We start from the raw sequence: 26107 nt of genomic DNA, 5'->3' as shown, positions 1-26107 counted from the left end.
CCAAAATATGATGAGTCAATTACTCATCAGGTACTCAGATAGGTCAGGGGACAAGTACCTTGCTGATATTTTGTCAGGAGGAATTGCCATATTCCATGCCTTCTGTAACAGCAGTGTTCAGTTCTCTCCTTACTACAGCAGCAGATCTGCTCTTGCCTTTGGTCTCATCCTAGGTGCTCTGTTATTTATCTTCAGTGATATTTTCAACTGAGCTACCTGACTGTGGAGGAATTTTCACATGTTAATTCATTTATATCATTTTTGCATCACTGTAAAAAATGAGCTCGAAATCGTGAGCTCTGAGGCTGTAAGCAAAGAGCTTAATAAAGAAACATTTTCAAAAGCTAAAAATATCAAACAGATAATGTAGTATTGGTAGCAAAATAAAGAAATTAATGTTCCCAAAGATAAAATGCACTGATCTAATTGTTGAGGAAGAAATGCCTGTGGCTCTGGGTATTTTTTTCAATTAGAGAATCTAATCAAATAAACAAAAAAACAATAGCTTTATATGTGCAACTCAAATTTAAATTACAAAAACTTTGTTTATAGCCTACATTTGTGCTTTTGCATTATCACAAGTCTGGTTAGTTACTGGAAAATTTATCAGACTCACTTAGACAGAAACCTAACATCAAACAGCTTCCTCAGTGTTTCCAAAATACAGAAACACCAGTAAGTTTTAGTCATCTTTAGCCATAACAATTCTTTGTCTTTAGCATTACTTGGCCACTCTTACTAATTTGCATTTATCCTCCAATGAATCTTTAAATCCCATTTGATATCTATGCCAATTTTACAGATATATCTATATATCTAATTAATCCTACTAACAGGCAATTTTTCTTTTCTTTTTCCCCAGCAGTTTTCAATTTTAATTTTTATTTTCCAAGATCCAAAATAGCTTTTCAGTTGAGGAACTCATAACTGGGGGGGATCTACAGGATCAGCCCTGCAAGTCAAATCAGAGAACTGCTTTGTTAATTCCTTTGCATGCAAATCAAGTTCCATCCTTCTCATCACCTTACTCAACTGGGAGACTCTTGGCTGAACTTCCAGATATTTCCTTCTACATTTCAGCCTCAAATATATCTGTGGCCAAGTGCATCCATCCACTGCCTCAACACTGTCTTTGGTCAATTCATAACTGCAGTTAAACAGCCTTTTGATGTTTGCTTTGCTAAGGTCAACCAACCATGGGCTTTTATCTTTACTTTTGTGGCATTTTCTGTGTCTCAACAGAAAACATTGCCTGCACTTCCAGTATTCCAGAGTGGATTGCACTGCAGCCTGTATTACACTAAAAATATTTTTTATTTGGAAATAAGCTCTTCTTAACTTACTCTTTTTTTAAACATTTATATACACACAACCCCCAAATCTACAAATTTCATTGCAAACCTGTTCTGTAAATTATCTTCTTTCTTAATAGAGGGCAGACTAGCAACAACAGATTTCAAAACACTAAGAATTTCTGACAATTTTATGTCATGCATAAAAATTCATCCTTGTGTATATATCTTGGAAACTACTATTTTTGGGGTAAATTGTTTCAGAGTAGTCTAGACTGACAGGTTCAATAAATGGAATAGCTTGGAAGTCTTTCACTTAAAAGTAACTACATTCAATGCCAAAATGATAAATGGCCATCTCTAATACTCTAAAAAAATGTTTTGGAAAGAGAAACACAGAAAGGGAAAGAACAGTGCTGGAGAGTAAATATAAGAAACTGAGCCACTTAAGTAATCCTGCTGAAACTCACTGTCCACAGAGCTGAGAAACCCTGTGTGCCACTATCAGTTATTGTACTACATTATGTGTGTTTAAAAATTCAAATGAAACCTCAGCTACTTCTTCCTTTGTGGGTTTTGTGGCTTTTTTTTTTTTTTTTTTTTAATCAAAGGCAACATCCAGAAACATGATCAGTTATAAAGAATCCGTTCATGGCATTGTTTACAAAAGTTCCTACCAGACAGTGACTATTTTATTGTTGAATGAATCCTTTATTTTATTAATGATGAGAAGTAATCAATGGAATGCTAAAAATAAACTTGTAAAGAAATCTAGTTTGAAATCTGATCTGTCATTTGAAGCAAGTTCAGTGGTCGTGGTAACACCAGCTAGAGATTGACTCTTGCCCATTGTGGAACAGACATGGCTCTTCTAAAAAGGTCACAAGTTTTTCAAATATAGGCACCATGTTTTAAATTCTGCACATACAAAATATGTTCATGTCACTCAAATTACACAATGTGGCAGTGTTCTGAGTCTGAACATCGCTGTCAAGAAATGGCAGAGAGAAGAGCACAAAGCTCGCTTCAGACTAATGGCTGGGACAAATCCTGAAAAGAGACAGAAGTATAAAACAACAGCTTCCCCTTGTCTGCTTTCTGTGTGCATGTGTGAGAGTGCATATAACAAAAAAGGTTTGAGAGTATCTTCAGATAACAGCCCATCCATTTGTTCTCAGCTTCTTTTCCAGTTTCACTGCTAAAGGCTTTGATTTTTAACTGCATGTTAAAATGCAAATTCAAATGCCATATAAACCAATAGTTAGTTTGTTGACTGGGTCAACCCAATCAAAAATGAGAATTACTGCTGAGTGTCTTCCTTTTCCTCTACTTGTCAGCCTCTGGGTACGTAGGATACTTGACTGTCTCAATTTTCTCCTTAACTTTATAGGATGGGTACAGGCCTGTTCTTCCCAATTTCCTATTGATGCCTTTTGAGTAACCATCCCAGTGGTTTCCAGCTACTCCAATTACATCTCCAGGTTCCATAGGAATTTCATCAGCAGTTCGTGGATGATGAGCATAAATAGCTATCTGGTTGTGGGCATTCTGTCCCCCAAAGTAGTAGATATCATCCAAAGAATGGAAAAATGCTGAAGCATCTGGATGCAAGGTCTGCATAATTTCATAGGCAACTCGACACACCTTAGAAATAAAAACAGGAGAGAAGTCATAAATATTGTGTGCAATATACCTCAGCAGTCAAAAATTAAATAAGATGAAGAGTTTCTGGCACGTCCATGTCAAAACCCAAAGTAAAACAACAAACAAAGCCAAACCAGGAAACCTGCGTATTTACTAAAGTGAAGGATACACTTTTGCAGCATTTTAATTAGCAGTCTGGTGATCAGATTTGGTAAAGTAGGTAAATAATCAGAACAATCTACTTTTCAGTAGCAATTGAAAACATCTGTATGAACATCAGCTATGCTACTTTTTAAATGTAATACATAGACAATCATATGTAGAAGGCAATTAATTTTCCTTTTCTACTACCAAAAAAGACTTCATTTCACTTTCCCTTGACCCTTAAAACTTACATTATCAAAATTTATTCTGCAATAATGAGGCTTTACATGTACTTTTCTAAAGGAAGCTTAAATTTTCCAAAAAAAGGAGTTCTGGAAGTCCCAGGCTTAAAATGCCACTTCTATTGGAACAGTGACAGAATTATGACTGTTGGCAAATTGGAAGACAAGTAAATGAAAATTAATTCCAGCAAGACAATAATGATGGTGGTGAGGAGAAAGATGCATTTTGAAGGGTCACTGTATCATATTATATGAAGGAAAACAGCTCCCACCATCACAACTATATCTCTCAGTTGCCAGAAACACAAAAGGCTGACACCATAATAAACAAAACTTTTTTCAACAATGAGCTAGAAAGCTCTTCTCTGCCAGCTGCTGGACTTGGCTACTGTGCCCTTTCTGACTTCTAATCCATTACTGTATTTTTCTGATTCTGCATAAGCTTGATAAAGCTTGATAAACTACCAAAACAGCACACTTCTTCAATATGAAGAAACAGTTGGGCTTTTTCATAATTTTCAGTCTATGTAAATACATCAAAGCTCAATTTGACTTTTCTCCCTCTGATAATATGGTGAATAGAAGGTTGATCAGTCAAAACAGACAGATTTGTACTTCCCTGGCTTCTTTCAAAAGGCACTTCGCTTCAAAATTATAATAATTTCCTTTTATCCCTTGCCATCTGATCCTTGAAATAACTTGTCAGAAGCAGTTTTCAGAAGATTAGACCATAGTTAATTATTTCAAAGTACCTCTTAAACCTTGTAATATAGAAACAAAGTGGATACACTGTTAAAAGGTTATTGATTTTATAGCTTTTGTGACTGGTTTTGATGTTTTGTTCTCCTCCTGTGTGTGTATCCCAGGAGGAAGATACAAACACACACAGACTCCCTACAAGACTTTAAATCTTTTCAGTAAAAATGCTTTTTAAGTGAGTGCAAGTGTCCTGCATACCTGACATAAAACATACATCTCCTCTCAGCAATTGTCCCTTTGCAGCTCCAACCTTGGGTACCTAAACTGCAACCTGTAGAGGGCAGCAGGCAGAGAATCCACAAACAGAATTTTAGTTAAAGCCTCCCAGGTTTCACTCACAGATTTACTTGTTTTGCAGCCTGCATGCTTCCATGTATAACACAAAAGACAAAGACTTTTAAGTCCTGGAAGGAAATGAGAATATGAAGAAAAATACATCAGGCAGAGGGAGCTCCAATCGCATCAAAGTGAAGACTGAAGAGACAAAAAAAAGCTCTTTGTTTTAAAGAACAATCTTAATTCTGCTATTGTGTTATGATTTGTGTAACTATCATGTGGATTGTCTGTACATCTCCATTAACACAATCTTGCTTAACTACAGTGCCAAAGGATGTTGTTTCCCTTGAGTCCACAGCACTTGATGTGCCTGATTGCTTTATTAACAGTAATTTAATTAAGCAACCATTCTTCAGCTTCCATCAGTATTCATTTAGTTTTGGTGCAATAAATAAACATTAATAGAGAGACTTCCTGAAGCACCTGATTCCACTCCCACATTCTGGAATTTTCTTCTGATACCTCTGTCATGAAGTTTTGCGTCTTTTTGGCAAGGAAAAAAGAACAGAAAAGTCAGCATACATCTGGTGAATGTCCAAAATCCCACTGAAAAAAATGATAGATTACAACCTTATCCTTACTTTCTCCTCATGCAGATCAGAGAGAAAACAATGATTAACAGCCTGGTTCTGCTTACCTTCCATATCAAAGTAAATAAATATAATTGATGAAAACAGGAGAGTCTAATGTTAGGGAACAGAAGACCAAATTTTAAAGCCATAAAAAGGAACTTTCTAAAGAGCTGGGGAACTTGTGACAGACCTTAGAAAAGCCCCATACAAGAAAATGTTGCAGAGGTCCCCACTGTTGCCTGAACAGCAAAACTGGTGCTAAATGACTTTGTGAGTATGAATTATTAAAGCACAGGGAATTGCCCAGAGCAAATTGAGTAAAGGACTGGATCAAATTCATAGTCCCAGCTACTGACAGTAACAGTCTAAGAGAGGATTCCCTAGACTTTTGTAGAATTTTCTGCAGTTCTGGAAAACCTAATATGTCATCCAGGAAACTGTTGTCAAATGCAGGGCCATGCAGAAGGAGACTGAAGCTCCAAGATAGTATTCCCCACAGAGCTGCCCTCAAACAGGGCTGTACCAGATGACCTCTGCCAGTCCCATCAGCCTCCATCACATTAACTACATCAGTATGTTTTAACCTATATTCTTCTTTAGAAATCACTCCAATACTTAAAATTCAATTACAACATACTCTTTCCAAGCCATTTGTGCCTATATTTAAATATATTTCTTCTGTGTTCATGCTCATTAAAGCAAAAATTTACCACTCTTAGCAGTTCTCTGAAGCAAGACAAGAGGGCACGGTCTCAAGTTGTGCCAGGGGAGGTTTAGGTTGGATATTAGAAAGAATTTCTTTATGGAGAGGGTGATCAGACATTGGAATGGGCTGCCTAGGGAAGTAGTGGATTCTCCATCCCTGGAGATATTTAAAAAGAGCCTGGATGTGGCACTCAGTGCCATGGGCTGGGAACTGCAGCGCGAGTGGATCAAGGGTTGGACTTGATGAGCTCTGAGGTCCCTTCCAACCCAGTCAATTCTATGATTCTATGATTCTGAAGAATAGCAGAAAATACAGATTTCTCAGTAAGTTTTTATCTAAGACCACATCATTCTGCTTTCAAAATATGAACTGTCTCGACCCCAATGCCCATGTGGCATTTAAGCCATAGAGCCCTGGTTCCTGGCTGGTGATCACCTCTTCCACTCTGAGATGTATTCAGGGGACATACTTCAGCTGAATCAAACAATACAAGTGCTGGCTCCTCACAAGCTTTTGTCAGTGATGATTTTTACTCTGGAGTTTATCCATGTCTTGGTCTGAAGTAGCCTCTATTAATAACCTCCTACACATGCTACAAACCCTTCTCAGGGTTTGGTGAACAGTGAAAAAAAATGTATCCATAAGAATAATTGAGGGCTAAGAGGCTTTTCTATATTTTTTTCCTGTCTGTCAATGCCAAGATCCCTGCACTGATCCTGTATCACTGTTTATATTGTGCTTGCCACCTATGTAACTGTCACTGGGGAGCTGCAGACAAGTTACATTTGAGGCTGTGAAAAATACTCCTTTTGGAAATGAAGGTTCACCTCCAGTTTTTTGTCTACTTCCACATACCAGTACAATCAGATGCAATCATACCCTATAGTTGAATGCTTTCCCAACCAGAAGCATTACCTATGAACATACATGACAACAGTAGGTTAAAAAAATTGCTTGATTTCAATCCTATTTTGCCATACCTGATCAGCATATCAGTCACAAAATACTGGGTTTTGATATTTTTTCATCTTAAAATAGCTCTTTAAAACAGCTTTTTATTTTATATGAAATTAATATATACTACAACATAATCAAGAAGAAAATGCCAGTGATGCCAACTATATAACTCTGTTTTATAAGGACTCCAACTTGCTCCACCCGATGACTGACTGACTGTTCAGGAAAGGAAGCTTGCAGCATATCATTATCTGCAGCAAGAAGTCTTTAAGGACAAGAGTGGTCAGAATTCACATTTCCTGCACTACCACTGGATTGCTAGAAATGCAGCAGACTGAAAAAAAATGAAGTATCTGTGGTTTTCATTCCCCTCCATTTTCATACTTGAACAAGGCAACAGCAGATATGCCTGAAGTGTAGTAGAGTACAGTAATGGATGTAGAGTAGAAATGGATGGACACAAGCTAATATATTAACTTTATTAAAAAATTATGAAGTGTTCAACATGTTTAAAGTAGTTTTACTTCCTTGAAATGCCTTAACTAAGTTGAACAGAAATTGTGGACTACAAGCAATATATTAACTTCTTGCAAAACAAGGAACTAAACTTAGTTAGTATTAACTAAACTATACTTAGTATTATTTCTTGCTTATTTCCAATGCCTTAATTAACCCAGTAACTTTAACTGAAGGGAACTAATCAACCAATTCTTACAGTCCTATCAATATTCACATGGCATACTGAACCTTTAGTTCTTCCCAAAAATGTTCCTGGGAGCACTGAGAAGGTACCAGGAGCACAAAGAGAACTGAGATTTAGCACTGGTACCTACACTCTGTGTTTGTGTCACAGCTTACCTGGGATGAAAATGTACAGACCAGGAAGTCTGCCTGAGACAAAAAGTGAATGTCCAGAATAACACCTCTGAGGGAGTTCTCAGTGTATCTGTTGTGGAGTCCTGCTGACCAGGAGATGGAGTTATCACTGATAAATTCATAATTGGGATACCTGTGGAAACACAACACACTGTTAACAGCAAACCCTTAATGTTTTGGGGATTTTTTTAATTTTTATTTTTTAAGAAGCATCACCTTTGCTGTGAGGTGAGGTTGTTAATTTCTTTAAAGTGAGTCTCTGCTTTACAGGGAGTGAATTCTAATTGTGCTGAACACTCCAGAATGTTACTGGTGCCCCCAAACATGCCCCCTCTTTATTAAAATTAAATAAAATTAAATAGAAAGACACTATAAGTCTGCCTGAGATCTGACTCTGTAGAAGAAGTGAAAACATATCAGGAAGTATATGCTACATTCTGCTGATGCTACTGACTCACTCAGATCCCTTCATTTTCTATACTGCTAAGTGGAATCTAGAATTGTGTCTTTATTAGACCACATTTTATTTATTTTATTTATTTATTAGCATTTTTCTTACTATATGCTGATTATGACTGTACAAGGAAAAATCAGTCACCTGTAAAAGGGACAGAATAAATAATTCTAAACTAACAAAGAAAATAGAAATCTTTCAGAGTTATTAAAGCTCAGTGAAGAAAAAATTTGGCCATTAACTGGTTAAAAGAAAAGGAATGTAAAATTTCATGTCAGTATACTTGGAAGTATGATAAATAAAACAGCAATAAAGTAAAAATGTTCTTATTTTAAATACAAAACTTTGTTTTGCATTACTTTAAAGTTAAGAGGTTTTAACAACGAATAATCGCTTTGAAAAAAAAAATCCTTTATAAAAAATGCTGAAAAAGAGTGGATTTTCTTAAGACATTTGTACCCATTTGCTTGTGGACTGAAATCAGAAATAAGCTGCAAAAAAGTAGCATGAATTAACAAGATTTTCAGCCAACCTCTTAGCAACAGTAAGTTTTATATGAAAAGTTCCAGATAGATGTAACAAAGATGATAATTACAATGCTGTTACACAATAATTATATTTCAATCACGAAGTGCAACTCATGCAACTCACCCAACAACTACAAAATTTCAACTAATTACCAAAATCTAAATTATTTAAATCTTTTATTTAAACTTAAATAAAACCTACTTTTTAACTGCAATTCTAAAGCAATCCACTGCATAACACAGCACAGCAGCCAATATTACATTACAATTAATCACTTTTATATTGTTAAACAAAGAAAATCTGAATATAGAGCAAGCTGTAAAGTTGGAGCAACAATAATTTAGACCTGTAACTAGATGCTGTGCTGAACACGGCTCAGAATAAGTTTTACACTCACAAGTTCTTGCCAAGTGCCTGAAGTTGGCACATCCTTGTATCCAGCCATGCAGCATGAGTACACTGAGCACATGGCAGACAACCTCCTGGAGGAATATTTATTTATTTCATTTTCAGGTCAAAAGTATGGGAAAAAAACAAAAACTGTTTTATAAAGTGAAGTGGGCAAATGTAGGAAGCTTTTCCATCCACGTGGGAAAATTCATCTCTCAAAGTGAATCAGAAAGCTGTTTGCAAGAATTCCACATTTGAGGAAGAATCTTAATTTATCTTCATAGGGATTTAATAGAATTTTATGTTCCCAAGAGAAACAGCTGCTGTAATAAAAAAATAATTTCTCTGTATGGTAAATTTCCCAGCATGACAGTTTTAAAGGGTACATCTGATCATGAATGTGTCAGGGGAAGTTTGTTTCATTAAAAATATGGTAAAAGAAAACAAAAAAAGAAAAGGAAGACAAGGTGGAAATATTCATTTGAAACAAGTGGCAAGACCTCTTTTGAGAAACTACAGAAGCACATGGACCAAGATACAGTTTTCTCAAGGTGAACTCTACCCCAGTGATCACTTTCTGATCTTCTCACCCCTAACATTTTGTCAAATTTTAAACAGCTCTCAAAATACAACAGGTGACAACCCAATATTTGTGATATATCCTACTACTGCTTCCACTATATGAACAGAACTTTTTAAAAAAATCAAAAAAAAAAAAAAGGATAGATCAAATGGAACTACCTTACACTCTGTAAACTAGCTGAAGAACTGAGATTGCCCTAAGTCCTATTTCACTGACAAAACTCTGAGGGGAGCAACATGAAGAATGGATCACAGAAGACATTTCTAGGAACAGTGAACATAGGAAAGTTATCTGCACACCACTTTGCAAGTTCTTGGCAATAGGAATACTGCTGAAATTAATAACTTCCCTCAGATTTCAAAAGTCAGAATCAACACACTGAGCAGAGACAAAGGAGTCTTTCTTAAGAATCTGATTCCTTACTAGCAAGATTCAGTGTAACACCTTAACAAATGAGGGATACCAAAAGTGTCAGGTTGGATCTGTTAAAAAAAAAATCAGAATCATTTATAGATGTTTTTATGTATAGATTTTACATTTTCTCCTTCCTCCCTTTATTTTGGAAACAGTCCTTGGGATGCTTTGAAATCCAGTCTTCAATTCCATTTTGCAAAGTTGATCCAAATTCCTTTAATAGTTTCAGAGCCCAACTCTTCTAATGAATGAGCCAAACTTAGCCTTTACCTATACACATGTTTAAGTTTTCAAACAAGGACTTTTATGCTGTACCCCACACACAATGCTACATTCATGTGTGGGAAAAGAATTTTCTTTAAAACACCTTGAAAGGCCAATCTAATAGCAGCCATACTCAGTGCAGCCATACTCAGGGCAGGCTGAAAGCAAACAATAAAGAACAATACTTCTTTAAAAGCTTTAAAATAACTCAGTAAAAGCTAAAGCCTATATTCATCTCCAACTTAGCCATATGTGGCCACTGACTTCTTGTATCAGGTGAAGTTGAATTCTCTTCCCACTCACTATAGTGCTTTAGATACTATTTAGAGCTATTCTTATCACAATGAGTACAAAGAATAAACGAAACAAAACTTCTAAAGCTCTATAGATAGTTTCTGCTTCCTTCTATTCCCTTTTCCTTCTGTGTTTATATTATGATTAATGTAATATATACAATGTAAGCATTTGGGGATTTTTTTTTGTCTTTTTATGCAGAACTTAGGCATGATCCTATCAGTAAGGTTCCTGCATGGTAAATGAATAACAAATAAGGTGTGATATTCCTACTGAGAGAATGCCACAAATACAGGATTTTGTAGCACCACTCCAAGCTTTCCAAAGAAATTACCAATGCAGTTTCCTCTCTATAAGAGGGAAGAACCAGACTGTGAAGATAAAATCAAAGAAAAACTGGTGTAATACTATTTTCTTTGTATCAGACTAGATGGATGTAGAGTATCTCCTCCACATACCTCAAAATAGTATCTAATCCTTCTAAAGCTACCTAACAGAGTCTGGAAACACATACCCAGGCCAGGAAGGATTCCACCAGCTCCCCATCCCTAGGAAAAGGGCAAAAATTAAAAATCAGAAGAAGGTGGGGAAAGTTTAAAATCTTTCCTTCCTCTACCTAACCAGCCTCAGATAAAGATAGAAACCAAAAGGAGACTTTTTCAAGTTCCAGTTGGTTTCAGCAGCTGATCAAGCAGCTGTGCAGCAGGTGCAAAGCAAGGTGAGTCCCAGCCTCCTGTTCTCAACTTGCTAAGACTGTGTCCAGAGCAAGCAATGCAAGGTTTCTTCCCTCTGAAAGCAGAGTGTGAGCATGTGTGTAAAGAGATGGAGTCGGAAATCATGTTTCTTTAGGTCTTGCTCTAAAAAAGAGATGGAAAATGTGTGAGCTGTTCATCAGACTCAAGAACTCTGCAGCACTACTGAATTCCAGAGGTGAGGTGTGCTCTGAGGAGTGGGGAGGGCAATAGATACACTGCAGACAGTACACAAGGAGGGAAGACATCAGTTTGCTATTGTGGAAGTAAATAAACAGTGAAATAGGGTGGGGAAAAAAGCTTTTGTAAGTGCTGGGGAAAAATAAAGAACTCACAATGAAGGCAAATTACTGCAAAAAAAATGAAAAAGCAAAATATATATGACTTTATAGCTAAACATTCTGGAAGGAAGAATGTAATCTGTTGAATTTTACATGAGAAAGAGACCTAAATAGATTCATATATACACCAGAAAGGTATTAAATATGGTTTCTTAAGAATTTATATACATGTTCAGCTGCACTATTTTACCTTAGAACTTAAAGAGAGAAGATGCTGTCAATAACATTGCAAACTAGAAATACATATACAATAAATTCAAAAGTTTCTATTTGAAAGCTCCTAAACCAGCCAACAAACAAGTAATCAGCACCATCCCTAACATATCATTTACCACAGATAAATGCCATGTGACCACTGCTTATCAGAAGATGTCAAGTACTCAGATCCCATAATCATTGCTGATGCTGAACTCTCCCCCATGCTCCTCTGTGCATGAGACCAACCTTGTGCTCTGGCATCCCAAAAAAACCAACTGCACCTTGGGCTGCATCAAAAACAGAGTGGGCAGCAGGGAGGGGATTCTCCCCCTCTGCTCTGCTCTTGTGAGACCCCACCTGGAGCTCTGTGTCCAGTTCTGGAGTCCCCAACATATGAAGGACATGGAGATGATGGAGTGGATCCAGAGGAGGGCCATGAAGCTGATGAGAGGACTGGAGCAGCTCTGCTCTTGCTCAGTCTGGAGAAGAGGAGGCTCCTTCTAGCAGCCTTCCAGTACCTAAAGGATGCCTACAGAAAAGCTTTTCAGTATCTACAGGAGGCTTGCAAGAAAAATGGCCACAGACTCTTTATAAGGGCCTGGAGCATTAGGCCAAGGGGTAATGTGTTTAAACTGAAAGAGGGCAGATTCAGACTAGACATAAGGAAGAAATTCCTCACTATCAGGGTGGTGGGACACTGGCACAGGTTACCCAGAGAAGTTCAAGGCCAGGCTGGATGAGGTTTGAAGGAACACATGGGAGGAGATCTCCCTGCCCATGCAGAGGGGTTGAAACTAGATAATCTTTAAGATCCTTTCAAACCCAAACCATTCTATGATTCTATATCACCCCAATTCTGAACATTTATCACTTCTTCCTTTCTTTCTTTTGGACAAAAACTTCCTACAAACTGGTAGCCCTGACTCCACTGTCTTTAGTACTGTATTTGGAGTTTGATGGACACTTGGCTGTAAGGTCAAGTCAAAACATTTAGTGACCATTCATAGTTTGAAATACTTCTCTTTAGAAACAGCAGGCCTGTCCATGTCAGTATTGGCTAAATTTTCATTATTTACTCATGATGTTCGACAGTCACTCACTTTCATGTAAAGAGACAATATCTGCTGCTTACTACTGCACTTAATAAGGAACAGAACATAAGGTGCTGCAGTGCAATGTGGGAGCTGTTTCTATCAACACTTGGTAATTTAACATAATAAGAACTTTTTTGACAGAGATGTGGACTAATTTGTAGTTTTCTTCACAAGAACAGAAAGAAAAGGTGACCAAACCTGACCTTAAACTCACATGCCTTCTACTCAACTGCAAGCAACAGAAGGGTGCAAGCAGTGTAAACTGTGACCTGAAAACTCAGCAGCAACAAGTAAGAAATTCTTCCCATCTTACAGATTCTGTGACTTTTAGTAAGAAAACATATAACCTGAATGCTGTAGTAATGAGCTTATCTTATGTTTCAATAAAAGGGTGATTTGGAATAGATTTTGAACTGCCACAGAAACCACAATACTTAATAAAATTCAGTATTGTTTTGCTATGCAAGTCACAATTCTGCTATTTTTGATGCTAATTAAAACTTGAGACAATGTGTTCACAAAACGAAAGCATACAGTGCTAAGGATTCTTACAGCAGAAATTAATTCTGTTCTTATAACCTCAATCTTACATTACCTGTCTCTCTATTGATCAGATTTGCTCTTTTAATGTTACGTTATCATAATTGTTTGTGCTACTCTTCTTTGTCTCTACATATATAAAAAGGAAGGATTAGATTGCCATCATCTGCAGCTTTGTGTGTTAATTTAGTTTTTTCAGACTCCTTAATTTTGAACAGCAGCTCTTTGTAGATATGAAAAAAAATAGAAATAGCGCAATTGAAATACACAGGCTTGCAATGCTCTAGAAAATTCCTCTACTACAAAACAATGTTATCTGCTTACCTTGTACATGCTATAGAAAATTTGTAATCCAATATGTTATCTTATATATTTTCCCAAGCATGTCTACCAAGAAATAAACAGTTAAAAAATTGCCCTTTTTGAGTTACTTTGATTTTTAAAAGTATTAATTTCCCTGCTTAAATAAGAAAAAAACCCCACAACATATTCTTCATATAACATTTTGGTAACCAAAATAGGTGCTGTTCAGTAGACAGGAAAATAAAAGGTTCTCAAAAGCAAAACATGCTAACTTGTACTCAGAAACAAACCTGCTTAAACTGAATGCATCTCAAATATTTACCCAAGTTTCCACAGTCATGGCAATAAGCATTTGTGAAATTGTTTCGCTGCCATAAACACCATAACCCAGGAAAGACAAAGTTAAATATGGAGCATTATTCTTCCATGTACATCTGCTTCTTTCACTAAACAGAAGGTTTTGCCATCTCAGTGACACGTTGTAAAACATGCAGCTTCACAGTGTGTTTTTACAGGAAAATACAGGCCATGTGAGAAGCAAATGGATGCATCCTGTGCATTTCCAGCTTTGGAGAGAGTTACAAAGGCTGGGATATCCTATAGCTAGAGTAGGTTGCTACACCCACATACTGGAGAGCTAGAAGATGACACAGCAAAAAAGGGACAGAGATAATGTTACAGATAGACAATCCTACATATCTTGAATAATAAAATCTAAAATTATTCAACATGTAGGGGGAAAGTCTTAAGTTGTTAATATAGCAATCTTTCCGAAAGAGTTAGCAGAAGATTTCCAACTCACTTATAGATATCTCTCTGGCAACTATTCACAGAAAGGTATTGTTTGGGCAGGTGAAATTTCTTAATAGATTAACTAGTTTTGACAATATCTGTGACTGTTTTTTTTTTAACATATATGTTCTATAACAAATTTGGTGTATTAATATTTTTACTTACCTTTTACAGCATTGGTTTGTTTTTAAATAGTCCCAGGTATGTTACTCAACTTTTTTAGGTTTTTTAACATTAAGCTTTGAAAAGCTGGACTGAGAAAAAAGTCACCCAAAGAGCACGTCTGAGAGAAAAATTAAAAGCACTGGCAGCTGAAATGCAATCTTAACTGTGTAAATGGAAATAAAGATCTGTACACACAGCAGACAGAAACTGCAAAGCTAACGGGAGGGAATAAAGAATGATACAAATATAATTCATCTTACTTGGATTTTGCCTCTTGCAGCAAGGAAGGGTCATCTGTAGCCAAGTACACTCTTTTTTTATCAACGTGCATTCTGCGAGCCAGAAGCTCGAAGCGCTCCTCAACGTGCACCATGTACTCCTCAATGGGATGGAATGCTGCCTCTGTCCCCACCTTGTCTGTCCTCCGGACATGAACTCTAGGAAAAGGCAGAAACCAGGGCGTCAGTTTATCAACACAACACATATTTTAGCAAATTTCATTTTCCTTTGAAATTCCATGCCTGCGCTTCTGAAGTTCGCCTGAAATTGAATCCTCATGGAGAAGGAGAAAGGATTAAAACACAACCGAGACACACGGGCAGTGTGAAGCTGGCTGGCAGTTTGTTCTTGAAAGCAATAGAGTAATTTTGCAAGGCAAAGGGTAGCTGAAAGGAAAGAATGAAGGAAACTTAATTAGAGCAGAAGAGGTATTTCTTTTGTGGAGAAAAGCCAAGTTATCCACTGCAGTTACAAAACAGCTGATTAATACAGTTCAAAAGGAAATTAAGAATATTTGTATCATGCAGATATTTCCAGCTACAAGGCAGGGTTTGAATGCAGGTAGTTAAAAAGGCATCTTCCCCATCTGCTTGAAACCTGACAAGTGTTCACTATCAAGTCTTCAGTCACCAGGCCAGGGAAGTGGCCTACCAACTCAATGATCAGCTGACATCTGGAGAGAACTATTGGGTTCCCCTACAAAAAGAAAGATTGTCCAAAGGAGGGCAACTGGGCTGGTGAAGGGACTCGAGCACAGATCCTATGAGGAGAGGCTGAGGGAGCTGGGGGTGTTGAGGCTGGAGAAGAGGAGGCTCAGGGGAGACCTCATCACTCTCTCCAACTCCCTGAAAGGAGGTTGGAGCCAGGGGGGGGTTGGGCTCTTTTCCCAGGCAACTCTCAGCAAGACAAGAGGGCACAAGAGGTCTCAAGTTGTGCCAGGGGAGGGTTAGGTTGGACATTAGAAAGAATTTCTTTACGGAGAGGGTGATCAGACACTGGAATGGGCTGCCCAGGGAAGAGGTGGATTCTCCATCCCTGGAGATATTTAAAAAGAGCCTGGATGTGGCACTCAGTGCCATGGGCTGGGAACCACAGGGGGAGTGGATCAAGGGTTGGACTTGATGATCTCTGAGGTCCCTTCCAACCCAGCCGATTCTATGATTCTATGATTAAGGATTGAACGAAAATTCTGGCAAAGGAAGCAGTATTTCCAGACTCTACTACAGGAGCAGCAAAATTTTTCCTCTGATATGACAGCAAAACCTTCATTCCACATAGGCACTTTCCTTCCTTTTCCCTATTTTTCACCATACACAACTTTCCAATTCATATTTACTGCTAAGAAACAACAACAGTGAGAACATCAGCAGGAAAGGGAAAGGCACACACCATGCTCAGGTGCAGCCAACAACAAAACTAGTTGTGGATTGTGGCATATAAAATGTAGGCTTAGCCTTTTTTCTTTTTTCCTCAAATGTAAAGGCTATAGGCACTTGAAAAAAAGACCCAGACAGAAAAGTGTCTGGAATACAAGCTGTAAGGCAATTACAGGAAGGAAATTCTGTATTACATTATTAGATATGGAAGGACACATAAGAAAATCTTCTACTGAATTGCCTTTTATATACCTGTCAAATCATAGCAGGCAAATATGCTGAAGAAGTACTTGTAATTAAACTGCTCTAAGCACAGTTAAAAAAAAGGAAAATGCTTCATACAGAAAGCACCCTCTCTCCCCACAAACTGCTTGGAAAGCCATCATAAAAAAAAAAAAATTATCCTGAACAGGATAATAGATGCATATTCAAGCAGAGACATTTCAAATAAATAAGTAAACACCCACCCAATCACTGGATGCTTGAAACCAAGTTTCCTTGTGGCTTCCTCTATTTCTTTTTCTAACCAAGGCTGGGGACGAATCAAGTACTTGACAAACTGTGAGACCCACCACACTGCAGGGTCCCCGTGGACACGGATCAGCCTGTCAGCCAGGTCCTCAGGGACAGCCAGGGGCAAGTAGGGTGGCCTTGGGTGTAAGCTGTCCACAATGGGAAGTTCCACCACTTGGACATCCTTATCATTAGTTTCACCTGTTGAAAAACACAGAATAGGATGAGTCAAGGAGCTGACTTATTAAGGAGGTTTAATACTGGCAAGCAACATCCTAAACACAGCAGCTGAACTGTATCTTCATTTTCAAAAAAAGCTCCCTAACATTTCCTCTACTTTTTCAAAAAAGCATTTAAAAATTGTAATAAAAATCATAGTTTTAGACTAGATTCATGTACAGATGGTATCTAACTGCACTGCAGTAGGACAAAGTTGAAGGCCCTTGAATTCTCAGCAGTCAGTCCAGTAGAAAAAGTGTTCATGTTCATATCTTCATACATTTTTACATACAACTACATGAATACAATTTGGAAAACTAGGAACTGAAAATACTATGTGGTTATTTCACAGAGAAGATGAAGGGTTCCTTACTTTGTAAAACTACACTTTGTGAGATCCAGTATGGGCACAGTCACTGAAAGCAAGGGTAACAAATGGAAAGTCATTTAAAAACATTCACAAATACAGACCAAAATTCCAGGAAACTTTTTGACAATTTTCTCATTTTTATTACCTTTATTGTTATTATGAACAATGAAGGAAAAAATTCCTATCAGTCTACACCCACTTTAAAAAATATGAGATAGCAGATGCAGGAAAAAGAAAAATGACAGCAACTATTTGCTTTTGTCTAGGACAAAAATATTGAAGAGTAACTCTTCTTGAAGGGGCAAACATCTCTACAAGAGTCACATAGGCAAGTGACAACTTCCTTAAACTACTGAACACTTTTTTCAGTGTTTATTGAAAGCTTACTAACAGACACTGATCTTGCCCCAGTTTCAACAGCCATAGTTTAGGAAACCTCCATGGATATTTTGGGTAGCATGAGATAGGTTAAATTCAGCAGTAAACTCTGCAATAATTTGCAATCAGAACCAATGATGCAGCAGATAACCAAAACTCAGGTTGATAGGTAAACCCATATGCTACAGAACCAATAAGTCATATTCTTGATTGATATAAATTGGAGCTGTTCAACTGAAGATAGTGAAACCTGGTTAAAAATACAGAATCTTATTCACACATTTCTTCAATATTTAATGATGTATTCTCTATATTTTGAAACAGGTCTTCCACTTCCCAGCTGTGTCTGGTTAACTAGCAGATAAGCCATAAAAGGTCATGATTCATACTAATGCTGGTATCTTTTTCCCTGTTAGTTGAAATCACAGGATAGTAATGCCAGTGAGGACCAATTCCCTGCTCATTGCAAGTCCAACTTTGGCATTTGATCACAAAATCATACTTACTGAGTGAGAAGAAACTTCAAGAGCTGCTGTAGGTCATTTACATTTTGGCAATACTTCAAATTATTTCTTCCAGTGTGTAATTTTTTTTTTACAGTTGCCTAAATTTGGCTCTGTAATTCTATTTCCAGCCTGCTTAACCTTAATACAATTCCAGGTGCTGTTTTGCAGTCTAACACCTGTCCTCTAGATTTCTGCAACTTAATCCACTTTTCCTTCACTGAGTAATCAAAAGATTGAGTCTTTTTGTTATCTTCATAAAGTACTGCCAATATTACTAACTCTAATCTTTTATCATACTCTGGAGGAAAATCAGAGACTTGTACAGAAACTGATGACCCATGCCAGTTGCACCACCTACCTCTTATTTATCAGGATTTTTTTGGTATGTTCATCATCAATAGGACAGTAATACAGATTCCATTTCCAGGAATCTCAGTGATTACTTTTTAGACACTGAAACGAGCACTTGTGTTACAAAAAGCACAACATTGTTTCCCTACAATATCCCAGTGTACCTTAACTGCTGGTTTTATAGTTCATGTGACTTAGAATTTTTATTTATTTATTTATTTTTATTTTTTGTGATCTGGCATAATCTTACTGCCTGTCTACTCTTCAGGTTTAATCTTTGTTCTCCTAATTTCAAGTGCGTTTACAGACTTTGGCTATTTGTTTGTTTCATATCAACTTCTTTGAACCCTGGAAAATATTGGGATGGCTCAAAACTACCTTTGGAATGATGTCAATTTACCTTACCTTGCTTCCTGGCATCTGAATATGGGGCTGAGACCTGCATTTGGATGGGCAAAATACCAGCCCAGTTTCAAGGAAGAATCAGTACTATTAGTTAGTGTTCAAGCTCTTTGTTTATTCTCCTATTATTTCAGACAATGTCATCTAATTTCCAAGTATCCTTTCAAGAAGTTGTCCTTAAAAGTATGCCAAAGAATGTTGTGCTAAGGACATTCACATAAAAAAGAACAGCTAAATTGCTTTTGTTTTGTAAGACAGATTTAATTAAGCTGATAATGACTCCCACAGACTAGTAACAGCTCCTCTTAACTCAGCTCTACACCCTGGAAGACTGACTGAAAATTTGAAACCTCACCTGTTCAGTGAACAAGTCTGAATTCAGTGGCACAGGACATGTCAGAGCTGTTAGATGAGCTGAGGATGTGGGGATAGGGACTCTGATGAATTCTCACAAAGTTCCTCATTGTCTTGCTGGCTGCTGTTACATATTCCAAAGACAGGAAGCTCATGGTCATCAACTTCAGTGATGCTTTAATGCTTTTCTTTGCAAAGGAGACAAATTAAAAACTGAAAACTCTGCAAAGTTGTGGTGTGCTATGCTAGCTATGAATTGCCAACTAGTTCAGAAGAAAGAAAAAGTATGGTTTTATCTCTTCTGTGCTGAAGATTACATCTCCTACAATTATCTTCTGGGCATCTCCAAACATACTAGAGTCACCAAGGAAGAACTTTATGCTATAGTTGAATTATAAAATGAAATTAAAATGAGATAAAGAACCCCATTTTTCTTTTAAAGTTGCCACTGTAAAATATAACTGGTACATCTAAGTGTTTTTCCTCTAAGATCTTGCACAGTACATTTTTAATCCAAAATTTCTGAACTTGGTTTCTCATTACTTTCTCATTAGTATTCCAATTATTATTTTTTTAAATCTTCTTTTATCCCTTTATCTAATCAAACTCTTCATGCATGCAGGTACTGAACAAACGTGATACAATTAGGCTTTGAGGAAACTGGAAATACAGTCCTTTTTTAACTTTTTTTTTTTTTTTTTTTTCAGGTTTTATATGCCATATGGGTAGTGTCCCAATTGTCATCCCACAAGGCTGATTCTTGATAGCTTCAAGAGGGAATAAATCAAAATGTTTTCAAATGTGCCAACATGTGTTCTATTTCTTTTCTCAGCCCAGGAGCCAGTAGAAAGGAACCCCATGGTGACAAAACCTTTGCTCTTTCAGGAAACCTGACTAAAATAATACTCTGCCAAAGATACTGTTTTATCAGCTCCTCCCAAAAAAGTGAAACAGTGACAGAAGAGTTATTTCTGCCCCAACAAAAACTCTGTCTTCCAGAGCTACTGAACTAACCCCATGTCTTTGGAGCACAAATTCCACTAAATTCCAGCAGTATTTACCTTCCATCTCATCCCCTGTCTCTGAAAACCTCACGCATGACCAAAAGCACAGTGCAAAGATAAGCAGTGTTCTTGCTTTCCTAACAAGCAGTAAGATTTCCAAGACTCCTCCTTTAGCCTAATGGAAGCCTGATCTGAGGGCATGGGTTCCAGCACGTGAAATAAGTGTGTTCCTAATAAAATCAAAGCAGTAACATCCCACTGGTGCCCTCAGGGCCTCCATTCCTCTGCAGCAAGCTCAGGTGAGTTGCATCATAAAGACTGCATTTGTTTCACTCTACTGAAAAGTTCTCATCTCTTATTAGAAGCTTTTTATGGCAATCTTCACATTACTGGAAGAGAACATTAAAAAGTAAAGGTTTTTCCCTTCCTCAATTGTTTAGATACCCAGCATGCCAGCTGGAAAGTTTACAGATAAAGTGCATGGTTCCAAAAATGACTGTGTAGCAGTCAATGAAGGCATTTTCAGCAGACTGTCAAACTAGGTAAAAATCACAAAGCTTACTAGCAATTTATTTTTCCTTTTATCTCTGTATATTCAAACTACCTTTGAACAATCCCCTTTTTCATCTAAACAGCTGATAGAGAACCTGTCCAAAAAGAGCTCCAGCTCCCTGGCTATCAGAAAATATCATATGATGTATTTGCAAAGACAAATGAGCTTTTATAAATGCAAAGTGCTTCTGCCAAGTTAGCCAGGTGTAGTCATTCATGCAAACAGAGTCAGAGCTGATGATATAAAAGTAAGATGTAAATGTAAGCATCAGGACATCTGAACCCAGGAAAACTTACAGAAAAGAACTCTACAGCAATACTGAAGAAAAACTAATTTTGGATTTGATCTGCAACAACTTCACTGAAGTTTATTCTCCATTTCAGTCTAATGTTAATTTTGATTTACCTGAAAATGCCTCCAAATATTTGCTTTCAATATTAGGCTGTCCCTTCTGAAATAGAAGATGCTAATTTTTATAATTGACCCTCCACCAGCTGCAGGGACTGATCTCTGCCCTGCATATACACTAGCAGGAGATACACACCAGCCTGTAACAACCATGTCCAAGCACTGAAAAAACAAGGCAACCTCCAAACCAGATTTTAGGAGACTTAAACGTTTCCAACAGGTCATGAGAACAGAGCTTAATATTGGAGTTGTCTGCCCAGGATCCAGTGGAGAAGGACTCCCCGTTTAAAACCAACATTTATTGTCTTTTTGAGTCAGGGCTTTAGAAGTTGAGCTCCCCATCTTGTCTTGCCCTAAATTCCACCACTTGGAAGGCTCTTTGTTCAATGAATTAGTAAAAATGCCTTCAGATGCAAGTGCAGATGGAACACAACCCTCAAGGTGTGTGGAGATTAAGAGATGTTTTCGTCAGCCATAAATAAAACAGCAGAGAATAAAACTGTAATGCTGCTGGAAATCCATAGCAGTGAGGGACACTTCCCCTTCCCAGAGCACCAAGTTGAGAGAAACAAGGACACATTCTCCTTCACACAGTCTGCTAACATCAGAGAAGCAAAAGGAAGAGTATAACCCTGTAATAATGGAAAAAGAATATTTTCTGGTCTTTGGCCATAGCCTGTAGGCCCATGTTTAAATGGTCTATCATCTGAAGACAGAATTTTGTACTTCCCAAGGAAAATAAGGGGAAAATATAATTGAAGAATCAACAAACCCCAAAAAAACTCAAAGATAAATATATATATAAATATAACTGTTTCCTCCATGATTTTTACAATAATTAAGTATTACTAATTTCCACACCATTAGCAACTTAAACCAACTCCTGCTTCTTAAAGGAGTTCATGGCACTTGCACACAAAATACCTTTGTGCCTGAGGTTTGTCCCAGGATTTATGTAACAGCAGATAAAGGGAAATAGTTTCTGGTATTTTCTCTACAAAACATTTTAGATGGAACTCACGGACATATAATGGTAAAAATATGAGAATATAGTAAAGGTTTTTCTCTTAGAAGGCTAAATAACTATTGTTTCATATGAAATGTTAACAAAATAAATGTCTTCCAATGTAGGCAGAGGGCAATGTAATAAAGTGCAGGTTTTCAAATTTCTTCTCTGTTGAGAACACCAGGAAGATACCAGCAGGCTGAGGGCCTAAAGATTGAGGAATAGAAACATAAAATGCAAGAAATCATTCCTGCCCTAAAAGTACTGGTGTAGCTCCCAGCTACCTCAGATGGTGGAAAAACTGCAGTCAGTACCATTTGCCTACTTAGTTGGTTATTCATGTCACCAAAATATATAGAAATTTAAGCATTTTTGAGTATGATATTCTGAATCTATACAAGAAATAGATGTTGAGTAATTAGCTGGCCTTTTTAGGTTGGTCTTTTTTTTTGTTCTTTACTCAAAAGCAAACAGACAAGAACCCTTTGTTATTATTTGTCCAACAGAGAGCATTTGACTTCCTAGAACCATTTCTGAAAATCAGGATTCCTTCAGCCTTTGAAGGAATCTTCCATTCTTTGAACAATCCTCCAATGTTCTGTAGAACAGCAATTATAAACAAGCAGCAGATGTTAAGAATATTTTGTTGTAAAATGCTTTCAAGTGACATTGTTTGAGAAAACAAATCCCAAGTGTCCCTTATGGAGAAAGATTCCAGCATGGGAGCCTTCCTAAACTCTTCTCTGATGAAAGTGGATGTGAAAGATTGGTACAGTTTGTGCTACAGTCTCCTCTTCTCCTTTCATCCCTTGATCATCTATTGGTCCTTCAGATTTTCTGGCAAGTTTCCTTATTCTGATGTGTTTGAAAAAGGATTTAGTATCCAGTTTCTTGCCTTTAGCATCCTACTGAAGATCTTTTTTGGCACTCCTTGCCCCATTTTTATATGCCATTTGCTATAAATAATAGTCTTTCTTATTTTTCTCAATTGTACAAAATCTGCTTCGGGTTTTCTGGGGGGTTTTTTGGGGTTGGTTGTTTTGTTGGTTTTTTTTTTTTTGTTGTTGTTTCGTTGGGTTTTTTGTTTCGTTTTGTTTAGTTTGGGGATTTTTTTTTAATTAGCTTGGTCCATGTTTTATGTAATCTCCATGCTGCTTGCATGCAGTAAGTTTGACTTATTTTTTATGTAGCTCCCTTTTTAAAATGAAACATTGTAGTGGATCATTTGGATTCTGTTATTTACTGTTATTTGAAGCAGATAAGGCTATTCATCTACTGCATGACACCATCTGTTCTCACAGAAAATACTATCAAAACTGAAACATCCCACAGCTTTCTAATACACTGTTCTGGCTATAAACACATTTCTAATCACAAATTTCAGCCTCCCACTCTATTTGTAGACTTCTGTTTCTTCTGGCACCTTCTTATCACTCTAGTAGAAAATGTTCCTCCACAACAATAATGGGATTGCAAGCTGAGGGCAGGACAAGTCTATCCTAGCACTGAAAAGTCTCTGCTGTTTTCTTCTCCTGTTTCATCTGTGTGTCTGGAAGAGAGCACTTTGTTTCTGACAGTGTCCTGAAGTCTGTTTTCTAAGCTGCAAGGATAACTGTTATATTTTCTCTTAAATGCTCACTTCATTTTCCAATGGATGGTCACTGCAGATTTTAATTCCCCTACCAAATTCACTCACCCTGTTTCTTTTGCTTCCTCTCTAACTAAACTTCCACTGTGGCTACAAAGTGTTGAAGAGAGGCAGAAAGAAAGCCCAACGTCTTAACACATTTCCACTGCACCATGTCAACTACTGACAAGATCTGGTATGTGTATCCACTAAAAAAGGAAAATCAAGGTTGTGAAACAACTAAAATATACATATAATCTTTTTAGAGCATATACTGGATATTTTTTATGATAACATATATCATAGCTGGTTTTTATGTCCAGCAGTGAGAAAAGGAAAATCAAAATGATAATTGGAATGCAGACTATTCAACCCAGGCTTTCAGGTGTCTTGCAAGAGGTGTTTAGAAAAGTACTATGCTGTCTTTTCACATAAAGTAATCTGACGTTCTCCTGCATGATGATGCATTTTTTAATGCTCTGTTTATTTAGCAAGGTTCTTCCAAACAGAGTGGTATCATGGAGTAAAGAATGTTTCAGTTCTAATCTTGTTTTTCCCTTCATCCTTCCAGTGTTTCATCTGAATAAGCAGCAGAAAATTGGGATGGGGTTTTAAGGACAAAACAATCCTCACGGCAATGCTGGCCATAAAATTTGCTGGAAAATTACCCTCAGTCTTAGAATATGAAGTAGAGAAGTGCACAAAGTGACTTTTAAGAAAAAATAATGCTGAAGGTAGTAACTGCAGCAACTTAGATGACTGAAGCTAAAAAAATACCACGTGAAGTCCTGTAACTGCAACACAGGTTGCAAAACCAAAGAGAGGATTCATCATAATAAAATCCGCTACCTTTTTATGTTTTCTTTTTTAGAGTATGTATTGCAGTCTTGAAATTATTACTATGTACATATCTAAAAACCCAAGACTTCATTCTCTGCCCAGCAGTGGTAAGAAATTTGCACTCCAGAAGCACCCTGGTGTATGTGTCTTGCTCAGTTTTGAAATGGCATGATGATTGTAATAGATGGAAATATATATGAGGCTAGCACAACAAATAACATCTACAGGACAAGTTGGATTATGCCAAGCTAATTAGGAATTGTTAGGGTGATAACTAATACCTGTGTACCACTCCAAGTATTCAAATTGATGTTCTGACATCACCCAGGCACTTGCTGATTGTAACACCTGTGCTCCTTTTGCCTGTAGTCCCTCCAGACCACAAGTCCCTCTAAAGATTTCTTTTTTATTTCCATGTTTCTGAACAGAACAATGCTGCTCTTTTTCAAAACCTGTATTTTTCTTGATCCTACTTCTCACCAGTACAGAAATTACTTAAGCAAGTATGCTTGTTTCTCTGCTATGTCTGCCATGAGTGCCAGGGTACTAAAGAAAAGGATGGGATTGTAACCAGGAATAACTTTGCTGTATGTTATAAAGTAAAAATTAACTCAAGAGTTAAACGTCTTCATGTGTATTTCACAAGGTATAAAATTACTCTCCCTACTAATATCTTCTACTGTGCCTATCTTATTCATCCTAAGTCTAATTGTAAATTTTTACAGTCTACAACACTATCTCCCTGGAAAATACCTCTCTTAACAAGGCTTTCAGAAAGTTTTGTATCAGAAACAGTAATTACAAACACCATTTTCCAGTTTTTAGACAACGACCTACATTATGTAAAAGCAGCTGTGACAGTAACTAATATATTCTAAAGATAAACTCTCAATGCTTCTTTTCTGCATCTGGATAGCCACATCTTCCTAAGAAGCAAAAAGCTTGTTATAAAATGTAAGCACAACAAGAATTTTAAGATCATTTAAAATAAATAATATGCATTTGGGCTACAACTCAACTTATTTTAGGGCCAAAGGAAGCTTCAGCTCTTCACTTGTGCTGCAATCTAACTTTTCAAAGCAAAACAAAGGGGAAAAGCTAGGAATATGTTTAACAGCTGTGGTTACACATGAATATGGGAACTGAGATCAACTGCTACAAGATAATCTTCTAAATACAAGTTTCTTTATAGTATTCTCAATATATCTATTTTTTACATATGTGAGAAGAACTTACCTTTCCAAAAACTACTCTCTGTGTGAATAAAAGGTAGTAAAAATC

The 26107-nt window shown here is 37.1% G+C and overlaps 1 protein-coding gene across 1 annotated transcript in view; it reads right to left on the bottom strand.

Moving 5' to 3' along the window:
* Positions 1–840: 840 nt before the first annotated feature.
* The window catches only part of FUT8 (fucosyltransferase 8), a 66009-nt gene continuing 40742 nt past the window's right edge, over positions 841–26107 (bottom strand). Inside the window, exons 9-12 of the mRNA XM_071744968.1 lie at positions 16763–17009; positions 14901–15077; positions 7511–7661; positions 841–2936 (exon numbers count right to left, since the gene is read on the bottom strand). Of these exons, the coding sequence (XP_071601069.1) occupies positions 2619–2936; positions 7511–7661; positions 14901–15077; positions 16763–17009 (893 nt within the window). The 3' untranslated portion in view covers positions 841–2618. The remainder of the gene's footprint in view (positions 2937–7510; positions 7662–14900; positions 15078–16762; positions 17010–26107) is intronic.

This window comes from Heliangelus exortis, chromosome 5 (assembly GCF_036169615.1).
Source record: "Heliangelus exortis chromosome 5, bHelExo1.hap1, whole genome shotgun sequence".
In the NCBI taxonomy this organism is placed as follows: domain Eukaryota; kingdom Metazoa; phylum Chordata; class Aves; order Apodiformes; family Trochilidae; genus Heliangelus; species Heliangelus exortis.
Note: the sequence above shows the minus strand (reverse complement) of the source record. Positions and strands in the feature narration are given on the sequence as shown.